The sequence below is a fragment of the Musca vetustissima genome, unplaced genomic scaffold, assembly GCF_032173495.1.
Source record: "Musca vetustissima isolate MV318-11 ecotype Yass unplaced genomic scaffold, APGP_CSIRO_Mvet_v1 utg238245, whole genome shotgun sequence".
In the NCBI taxonomy this organism is placed as follows: Eukaryota; Metazoa; Arthropoda; class Insecta; order Diptera; family Muscidae; genus Musca; species Musca vetustissima.
Window position 1 is genome coordinate 2,800 of NW_026883197.1, and position 11,482 is coordinate 14,281.

Below are 11,482 nucleotides of genomic sequence, written 5' to 3' on the forward strand. Positions count from 1 at the left end.
TTTAGGAATTTAAATTGAAATGCGCACCACAGTTTGGGTCGACCGAAGTTTAGTGATTTTTACATTATTTTCCAAGAACTATTATAATTGTAGGAGTGGATTCTTTTTAAAGAATATTTTCTGAAGGATTGTCAGAGCTATAGACATGGAATGGTTAAGGACACACTGAGGTACAGGGTATTATGTTTTTGTGCATATATTTGTAACAGGCAATAGGAAACGATGGTTCCTTTTGAGAATATGCATAGAATCACTTTCTGAGTCGATTTATGCATGTCCGTCTGTCTATCCGTCTATTTTATATAAATGTTGTATCAAACTCCCAATTTTTGTACAAATGAGACAAAATTTGGCACAACGTATGGAATTGAGACTAGGATAAAGTGTGTTAAGTTTCATTGAAATCGGATCAGAATATATATCTTCGTCCGATTTTATGTAAATAATGAAACAAACTCCAACTTTTTGTCGACAACATTTGCCATAACATATTAAATTGCGACAATGATAAAGTGTGTTAAGTTTCATTGAAATCGGAAAAGATAAACATATAGCTTCTATATATATACATTCGTCCGATTTTATGCAAACTCCCAATTTTTGTCCGTTTGTGACGAAATTTGGATAATATATAAATATATCTGCTATATATAGTTCGTCCGATTTTAGGTAGATGGTGCTCCAAACCCCCCAAGATTTGTTCAATTGAGACAAAATATTGCGAAGTTTTTTGAAATCGGTTCAGATTTAGATATAGATCCCATATATATTTTGGTCCAATTTCATGCAAATGGCGCACCGAGAAGCATACGATTGGTGGCGTTACATGAAATATTGCAGAGAGTATTCGATTGGAACTTGTTGAAATCGGTTCAGTAGGCCTATTCTGTAACTTTTAACAAAATTCAATGTTTAAATTTCTATTGTTATTGTAAAAACAACAAAACAAACAAATGCAATTGTTGTTAAATAAACAATGTCGAATGTTGTTAAAAAGTTACAGAATAAGCCTACACGTTTAGATATAGCTTCCATATATATTTCCATCTGATTTGCAGTTTGTACAATATATTCATATGTAAATATAACACCTATATATATTTGCATCTGAGTAAATGCAATTTGTGCCGAAATAATAACGAGATAAAATTGTGGACTACGCAATGTGCTGCAGAATACTAGATTGCGTATGCCATGGTTGCTCGATTAGGTCCTGATTTACATATAGCTCCCATACAACATATTGCTGCATTTCATACAAATGGTTATAAAGCAACATTTCCCAAAGGACTACCAGAGCTATATGCGTGGATTAATAATCAATATTTTTCCAATGATTATCAGAGATATAGGCGTGCATTTAAAAAAAAAAATAAGAACGCCGATTTTAAAACAATAAATTTTAAAGGACGGTCAGAGCTGGAAGCATGGAAAAAGTGTAATGGCTACCTAAAATATGAAAAGACCGTCAACAACGATTTCTACAGAAGCACCGAAAATGTCATATTTAAAGTGAAATATTAGACATTTTAAACCTAAAGTTAAAAACTCGTTATTAATATCGTTATTTGGGACAAAAAGAATCGACGTAGAAGTATATACTATGTCTTGAATCCAAAATATATACTTCTGATCCATGAACTCTCTAACGAGTATTGCAAGGTGATCTAAACTGAATGGCAGCACTAAAAACTTGAACCAATCGGGACCGCCAATAACTTATGATGGTAGAAGAACCCCTAGCTGGGTTTTGGATTATAAGCCAATGTTTTTGTTTAAAGCTGGTTTTAAGATTTTCGACTTGGGTAAATTTTCTAAGCCCAGTGCGAAAAATCACTAGTAAGCTTGGAAAGTGTATGTTTTCTGAAAAATGTGAAATTTTCAGTATGATGTTGTTGTTTTTTGGATTTTATCTCAAAATTTGTAGATTTTATTAAGGAAACCCCACCCATTCTCGACTTTAATTTTTCAAGATTTTCAATGGGCTGGTAAATCAATACCAATGCTTGTAAAGGTTTGTAACTTTGCACATATATATTTGAAGATTTAAAAAAGAAAAAATAATAATCAAAACATTTTTGTTATTGCTTTGTTGTTACCAAGTTAAAAAATAAGGAAGATCTTCACCGATTGGCTTTATCCTAGTTCATACGGTAGCTATACACTCACAGAGAAACGTGTAAAAATTTGGAATCGATTGGCTTATTAGTTTTTGAGTTATCGTACCCGCCATTCGCAAAAGAGAAAAACGCGTTTAAAGTTTGAGAAGCCCTTTAGCCGTCACTTGATGCTGACACAATAAATCGGCTATATCTTCAAGAGTTCTTGAGATTTTCACTTGACATTTTGTAGAGACATTCTTGAATTGTAGAATCGAATTGAAACAAAAAAAAATTGACCCCGAGAATGGGGGGGTCCCCTTAAATAAAACTATTCATTATGCTACAACACAGAGCGTTGTTCCAAATTAAATCTCAATTGGACACCAGTTCTTTATTTGGTACACAATTACCATAATTCAGAAAAATTCAGAAAATAAATATGGAAGTAATATTTGCCTCTGAACCAATTTTTACACAACTGAACATTCTAGGCTCAATGTAATACTTTAACTTAACGCATGTTAGGCTAAACTAACTTTAGAACGTTGTGCAATATGTTGTGCCAATCGGCCTAAATTTGACTCTTTGATGCATCATTTGCTAAAAATCGGACGAAAACATATTTGGGAGCTATATCTAAATCTGAACCGATTTCAACGAAACTTGACAGACATTGGGCTATTATAACTTCAGTGCGTTGTGCACAATTTTGTGCCAATATGCCTAAATTTGACTCTTTGGTGCACCATTTGCTAAAAATTGGACGAAAACATATATGGGAGCTATATCTAAATCTGAACCGATTTCAATAAAACTTTGCACACGTTAAGCTATCTTCATTTCAGTACCCTTTGCAAAATTTTGTGCGAATCGGCCTAAATTTGACTCTTTGGTGCACCATTTACTTAAAATCGGACGAAACTATATATGGGAGCTTTAAGTAAATTTGAACCGATTTTTCCCAATTTCAATAGGGTTTGTCCTTGGGCCAAATAAATAAGCTGTGTCAAATTTCATCCAATTCGGATCATAAATGCGAACTGTACTTTGTTTACAATTTAACATGGACAGACAAATAGACGGACAGACACGCATAAATCGACTCAGAAAGTGATTCTATGCATATTCTCAAAAGAAACCATGGATCCATCTCGTTTTCTTTTGCCAGTTTCAAACAGAAGTCCAAAGACACAATACCCTGTACCACAGTGTGGTAAAGGGTATAAAAATAGACAAAATTAATTTATTTTCGATAAATACTCTCAATTGTTAGGTATGGGACAAATTTCATGTTTATTGCGAGAGTGATTCGATCAATGTACAAAAGACGGTGTTCGCTCAGAAAATGTTGTATGGGGAACTAAGGAATTACTCATTACTAACCCCGAAATCTAATCTAAACATTATTTTCTGTGGGTATGAAAGATTTAAAGATGACTGTAGGGATCATTACAAGTCATTTCGAGGATTGGCTATCTCTTCCCTAAAAGGAAAAATGATAAGATTTAATACAGTCGTATATTTGAAAACCAGAATCGATCGAACATATACTCTATTGATTTATTGATTTAAATGTTTAGTAGACCTGAGATAAACTTGTTCTCCTATATAAATCGCAGAATCATTTACAGCTTTGCCAATAGCATTATCATAGAAATATTATCATATCATCTTCTAGAGCAACCTGACAACCGCATATCTTCTAACCTACCTCTTAAACTCCACGAATGTTAAAAAAATGTTTATACCGTCCACCATGAGTATGACAATCCAAATATCTAAAATTATCACACTGTGGTACAGGGTATTTTGTCTTTGTGCATATGTTTGTAACAGGCAAAAGGAAACGACATAGAATATATAGAATATAGAATTACTTTCTGGGTTCATGCGTGTCCGTCCGCCTGTTCATGTTAAATTGTAAACAAAGTACAGGTCGCAATTATTATCCGAATGAGATGAAATTTGGCACAAGTAATTTATTTGCCCCAAAGGATGTACCCTATTGAAATTGGTGCAAATCGGTTCAGATTTATAATGGCTAATTACAGTCACTTGTGTGGAAAATGAGACTAGAATATGGGTAACCACAGTGACTAGAACTTGAATGAATCTTTATATGCAAGCTATGTTAAAAAATGGACCTATAATGAAAATATGCTGTACAAATCTTCTGTATTTCCAGTTTTCTGAAAAATTTAATATTTTACAAGTCTTCAAAATTATAACATATCCCACCAAAATGTAGAAACTTACTAACATTCTTCTTCAAATTGTAAAACTTCCTCAGTTGTTTTCTCATGTCATCTTAAATTAAATTATATTCCAAAAACAGTGTATAGTTCATACATTTCTATTCTCTTGTTATATAGTACAATTTATAATGTCAACTCCTAATATATTAATATACATACATGAGTCATATCTAAAATATATTTACATACATATCCACATATGTACATATCTACTTAATATGTATATGTTAAATGGTACATTAAGACATGGCTTTTATTTCGTTTGTAATTGTTATTGCAATTTTTTATGGTTGCCTAGTCGTCAAGCAAATCATTCACTTTTTGTATTTTTAATTCCCTGCATCTTTTCTGCCTCCATTCAACCAATCCAGCCATCAGCAACTCCAAAACAATGTACCCACTCGATAGTGAGGAAGACTTGTACATATCTGGAGTGATTGAAATGAAATGTGTAACATCAATTTTTGTCGTGAATTTTTCACATTTATGCGTAGCAAAGAAAGTGACCAGATTTTAGTCAAACGAATTAGAGAAAAACTGTAATTTATTAAATTGGGTTTCAAATGTTCTAAAAGAGTAGAAAAACACAAAATGGATTTTGATTGATTTAAATCGTATTCTAGTTTTCTTTCATCAGGGTACCCTCAATCCCCCTGTTGATCGTCTTAGTCATATCTCTTTCAGTGTCTCTTAAATAATTTCTTTGATATGGTCACCTTATTCATAATACTCCATGAAAATTCTTATGTGTCAGCTGCTTTATTACCCCAACGAAAATAATGTAAATTCATTGGAGCGTCTTTCTTGTGTTTGTGTGTGTGTGAGCTTTTTGTTGCCATTGCAAGTGGCTGTTATTAAAATCCTTTGATTTTGTTTTCAATGTTGTCGTCATGCAACATTGCCTCAGTGCTTACCAATGCCAACTAAGGCAAGGAACAAAGGTCTGATGGGGCGGGTGGAACTTGTCTGTAAATTTATAACATGGTTGCGGGATTATTAAATATTTTTGCAGTTTTGCTTTCCCGCCAAGATTAGCATTAATAGATCTGTTAATGTGTAGGTGTCCCAACAAATAAAACACATATGTCTATGACTAAAGGCGAAAAAGGCATTGACATATATTTCTTTGGAGATTTTGTTGAAATACCTAGCAATGTCGTCAACGTTATGCAAATATGTCCTCAATCCAATGGAAATTAGAGTACCGAATAGTTAGAACATAAATATATTTTAAATTCAAATTACCTTTTTAGATACCTAAAGACGGCCACATTTAGTTATGTCAAACGTGGGTCCAGCATTAAAGGAAAAAAAAACAATTATGTAAATTTTATATTATCAGGAAACCAAAAGTTATGATCGAAAAAATAGGGTAGCGAGTTGCCTAGATGAAGAACAAATAAATAGGTAGACCAAAAAGGAAAGTTCAAACGACGGGGCTGACTATATGATACCCTTCACTACTTTGGGTACATACATATCCTGTAAATTGAATATATACCATTAAAATGGATTCCGACGAAATTAACTGTGTGATCTACATAGTTATTTAAACAAATTTGAAACAAAACATACACATACTATTCTGAAATCTATGTAAAATTGAATGTCAATCATTTGTATGAAATCGCACAAAATTATTTATGGGAGCTATATGTAAATCTGAACGCATTTGAGGAATATTGGCTGGTATGCTGCAGTACAGTGCGCTGTCCAAAATTTATCTCGGACGAAGAAACACTTATTATTTGTTGCTCAATTTGCATAAACTCGGAGGATAATATACAGCGGTATATCTATAATTGAATATATATTGCAAAATCCAATACACGTTATTCTAGATTCAATTTGGTACGTTGCACATTAACTCGTCCTAATCGGGCAAACTTTAGTTATTTGGTACACCATTTACATGAAATCGGATGGAAATATAAATGAAAGCTATATCTAAACCTAAAGCGGTTTCTATCCATACGCAATGCAATATTTCATGTAAATCGAACAAACATAGGCTCCTCGGTGCACCGTTCACATTAAATCGGACACAAAATATATATGGGAGCTATATCTAAATTTGAACCGACTCTATATATCCTTAGATTTGCATGAAATTTGGTATAGCGTACTGAATAAAGTCTAGAATGATGTATGTTAAGTATATATTTCGTCCGATTTAATGTAAATGGTTCATCAAAGTCTCTATGTATCTTTCGATTTGCACGAAATTTGGCATAGCGTACTGAATTGAGTCTAGAATGATATATATATATATATATATATATATTAGGTTGGTGAAAAATAAATCCATTAGGTCGGTCGTAGAAAATGTCGATAAAATCGGGGAAATGATCGAAGTTGACCAACATGTTAGCAGTCGTAACATCACCCAGGAGCTAAAAATCGGCCATAAAACTGTTATAAACAATTTACACAAAGCTGGATTCAAAGAGAAGCTCGATGTTTTGGTACCACACCAATTAACAGAAAAAAATGATGGATCGAATTTCCATTTCAATCGGAATGAGGTAGACCTATTTCTTAAACGGATGGTGACTGGAGATGAGAAATGGATCACATACGATAACCCTGTGTGAAAACTATCGTGGTCAAAGAGCGGTGAAGCAGGAAATTTCTGCTATGCATTTGGTGGGACTGGAATGGGATTATTTATTATGAGTTGCTTCCATATGGCTAAACGCTAAATTCTGATCTCTACTGTCAACAACTAGACCGTCTGAAGATAGCTATTGACCAGTAACGGCCAGAATTAGCCATCAGGAGAGGAGTCTTGTTACACCAGGACAATGCTAGGCCACACACATCTACAGTGACTCGCCAGAAACTTCGGAGCCTGGTTGGGAAGTTTTACTGCATCCGCAATACAGTCCGGTCTTGGCACCAAGCAATCATCATATTTTTCTTGCATTGCAAAATTTCTTTAATTAAAAAAAAAATGGTATCTAGGGAGGATTGTGAAAATCGACTTCTAGAGTTTTTTGAAAATAGAGAGCAGGACTTCTAGGTTATGAAGTTACCTTCAAAATGGCAACAAATCATACAACAAAACGATGCATATTTGGTCCAAATCGGACATTCCGAAGCATGTTAAATAAAGTACTATAGTTCATATATAAAATTATGGATTTATTTTCCCCAGCCTAATATATCAAAATCTGAACCGATTTCAACAAAAGTTCGTATACATCAATCTGGGACTAATTTAGTACCCTATGCAAAATTTTATATCAATCGGACGAATATTGTGAGTTTGGTACACCTTTTCTATAAAATCGGATGAAACTATATATGGGAGCTACATTTAAATCTGGACCGGTTTTTCCCAATTTCAATAGGGTGCATCCTTGGGACAAATTTAATCCAATTCGGATCATAAATGCGACCTGTACTTTGTTTAAAATTTAACATGGACAGACGGACATGCATAATTCGACTCAGAGAGCGATTCTATGCATATTTTCAAAAGGAACCATGTCTCTATCTCCTTTCCTTTTGCCACCACAGTGTGGTAGAGGGAATAAAAATTAGGTCAAATTGGAATTATGATTGTGTTATTTACTGGAATAGAATACAAACATACAATTATTTATATATATTTCATTAAACTAACGTACAACATAAACAATTATTTTTTATTGGGTGATGGTCAGACGTCAGTTGGTCTTGTGTTGTGTTTTTAAAGAATATATGAGGGAATAAAAAACAAATACATAAAATTACTCACCCAAAAAATAACATCAACTACTGGTAACAGAGAAATTCACTTAAGATAAACAAAAATCGATTCCGCCTCAAATCGGAGCAAAGATAATAAAAAATACGACAATGCGAAATGCCAAACCAAAACATTTAGTTTCAAAGAAGACAATGATCACCCAAAACAAAAACATAACGACAACGACGATGTTTTATATTTGTTTATTTATTTTAGAAGCAAGAAGGGAGGAAACGTGGACCCTAATAAAGTGTGACCTACCATTCACCTACAATTGAATTCGAAAGGGCAAAGTATTTACTTGAATTTATCATCATCAAAAATGAATATTCGGCAGCGCATTCACCAACTCTACATCTTCATATTAAATATGTAAGTACTTGCGCCGAAAACTGAAGATCCTATGTCTGGCTGATAGACAGGATATTGTACATATATGCCTCTTTATGGGTTAATGTTGAAAATTTGTTAATCACATGGTCAGCCTCACCCAATTATGCAGCTTAAATGCTTACTGATTTATAATAAAAATTGTAAATATTTTTTCAGTCGTGTATTCCATTTAGCACACATGGATCTGGAAGCTCCATTGCCGAAGACCCGAGACGCCACCACATACATTGTTCGTGGCATGAGCATTATTGGTTATTTGCCAATTGAGAACTACAAAGCGGCCTTTTATTTATGGTCATGTTTTATCAATTTCTTTGTCACCATTTATATGCCAATTGGCTTCCTAATGAGTTTCCTGCTACGCCTGAGCACCTTCAGTCCCAGCGATTTCTTTACATCCTTGCAAATATGGATCAACTGCATTGGTTGCAGTCTCAAAATGTTCGTTTTCTTATTTTTGTATCGACGTCTTATCGAAGGGCGGAAATTTATGGATCGTCTTGATGTACGTATCAATAACGATGAAGATCGCTTACAAATTCGTGAGACTGTTGCATTTTCAAATCGTTCGCTGACGTGTTATGCCGCCCTGTATTTGTCCTATGCGAGTAGTACATTTTTGGTAGCCGTCATTAATGATAAGCCTCCATATCAGGTGTTTAATCCATTTTTCCATTGGAAAGATGATACCTTGAAATTTTCCATTCAAGCTGGTTGCGAATATCTGATGATTGCCTTTCACTGCTTTCAACAGGCATTGCTAGATTCATATCCGGTTATTTATATCACTATAATACGAACACATTTACATATTTTAACGAGACGTATATCGCGATTGGGTAATATTTCCGAAATGACCAGTGATCAACGTTATGAGGAATTGGTACAATGTGTATTGGATCATAAGAATATTATGGGGTAAGTACAACATAAAATTCCGACAAAAAATTTCTATTCAGCGTAGCAGAATATCATTTTCCCATAGAAAATTTCTATTCAGCGTGGCTAAACATCATTTTCCTCATCATCTTTTGTATTCAGCCTGGCTGAATAGCATTTTACTATAGAAAATTTCTATTCAGACTGACTGAATATCATTCATCTTCGCTGAATAGCATTTTCTGATACAACATATCTATTCAGCCTGGCTGAATATCATATTCTAATACCAGAAAATTTCTATTCATCCTGGCTGAATATCATTTTCTAATAGAAAATTTCTATTCAGCCGGGCTGAATATCATATTATAATACCAAAAAATTTCTATTCAGCCAGGCTGAATATCATTTTCCTATTGAAAATTTCTATTTAGGCAGGCTGAATATAATTTTCCTATTGAAAATTCCTATTCAGACAGGCTGAATATCATTTTCCTATCGAAAATTGCTATTCAGCCAGGCTGAATATCATTTTCCTATCGAAAATTGCTATTCAGGCAGGCTGAATATCATTTTCCTATCGAAAATTTCTATTCAGCCAGGCTGAATATCATTTTCCTATTGAAAATTTCTATTCAGCCAGACTGAATATCATTTTCTTATAGAAAATTTCTATTCAGCCAGGCTGAATATCATTTTCTGATAGAAAATTTCTATTCAGCCAGGCTGAATATCATTTTCTGATAGAAAATTTCTATTCAGCCAGGCTGAATACCATTTTCTAACAGAAAATTTATATTCAGCCAGGCTAAATATCAATTTCTGATAAAAAAAAAATTGAACATTACTTCAGAAAACATGCTGAATATCATTTTCTGATAGAAAATTTTTATTCAGACTGGCTGAATATCATTTTCTGATAGAAAAATTGCTATTCAGCCAGGCTGAATGTCATTTCCTGATAAAAAAATTTGTATTCAGCCTGGCTGAATATTATTTTGAAATTGAAAATTTAAATTTCCTATTTTGACATTATAAATATTCCTTTTATTGACTTGCCTCTTTTTTTCCAGGTTATACAACATATTCTGCCCTGTCATATCTGGCACAATGTTTGTTCAATTTCTCATTATTGGCCTCATCTTGGGTATCACCACGCTACACATTTTTCTCTTTGCTGATCGTTTGGCTGTCATAGCATCCCTCTTCTATGTGGCATCGATATTGGCCGAAACATTTCCCTGCAGCTTCCTGGCCAATTGTCTAATGGACGATAGTGATAGCATTTCATTGGCCATATTTCATTCGGCATGGCATAACGAGGAACCGCGTTACAAGCAAATGATTTGTTTTTTCCTACAACACACCCAGAAGACACTGATTTTGACGGCGATGAAAATCTTTCCCATCACACTGAATTCCAACATAAATGTAAGAGACGTCGCAATGAAATTTGAGATACAAAGAGTTTTCCCCCGAAATATGAATTTGATTTACAGGTTGTAAAATTTGCCTTTTCCGTCTACACAATGATGAAGCAAATGGGATTTGGCCAAAATCTGAAAAATGTTGTCGGTGGCGATTTGTAAATTCGAATGGCAGCAGACGAAAAGCCAAGTCATAAAAACGTTTATGATTATGGATGGATTATAAAATATTGAAATTTTAATTTTAAAATTTAGATTTGTGGTTCACTTGTTCACACTCACACAACTGCACATGTTGTATTCCGTCAAAAGGGGTGGGGATTTTATATTACCCTTTACTTGCAGACAGACACATAGATTCGTAAAAATCTCATATAACAAACAAATTAATTAGAGCTAGGAGAAAAACCCTCCCTCTCTCCTAGCCATCTAAAAAATAGTGGAACTAAAAATAAAAAAGTTTACAATTTTAGATTTATCGGAAAATCCTTCTAGTCACTCACATACTGCTCGAAAAAAATAATTCTCATCGTTTTCACACCACACACTACCATGAAGATTAATTTCAGATAAGATGGAATAGCATGAAGATCGCATAATTATTGTTGTTTAGTGTTGAGAGCACATCTGTTGCAAGAGGCTCCCACAGATCCATTGGAATGGAATTATTACTTGACAGTGACGACCAGTGTT

The 11,482-nt window shown here is 33.8% G+C and overlaps 1 protein-coding gene across 1 annotated transcript; it reads left to right on the forward strand.

Moving 5' to 3' along the window:
* Nucleotides 1-4,748: 4,748 nt before the first annotated feature.
* LOC133330008 (odorant receptor 42a-like) lies at nucleotides 4,749-10,969 on the forward strand. The gene is made up of 4 exons (XM_061538469.1): nucleotides 4,749-4,847; nucleotides 8,641-9,401; nucleotides 10,436-10,793; nucleotides 10,862-10,969. The coding sequence occupies exons 1-4, from the start codon at nucleotides 4,749-4,751 to the stop codon at nucleotides 10,949-10,951; spliced, it is 1,308 nt and encodes a 435-aa protein (XP_061394453.1). The 3' UTR covers nucleotides 10,952-10,969.
* Nucleotides 10,970-11,482: the final 513 nt, after the last annotated feature.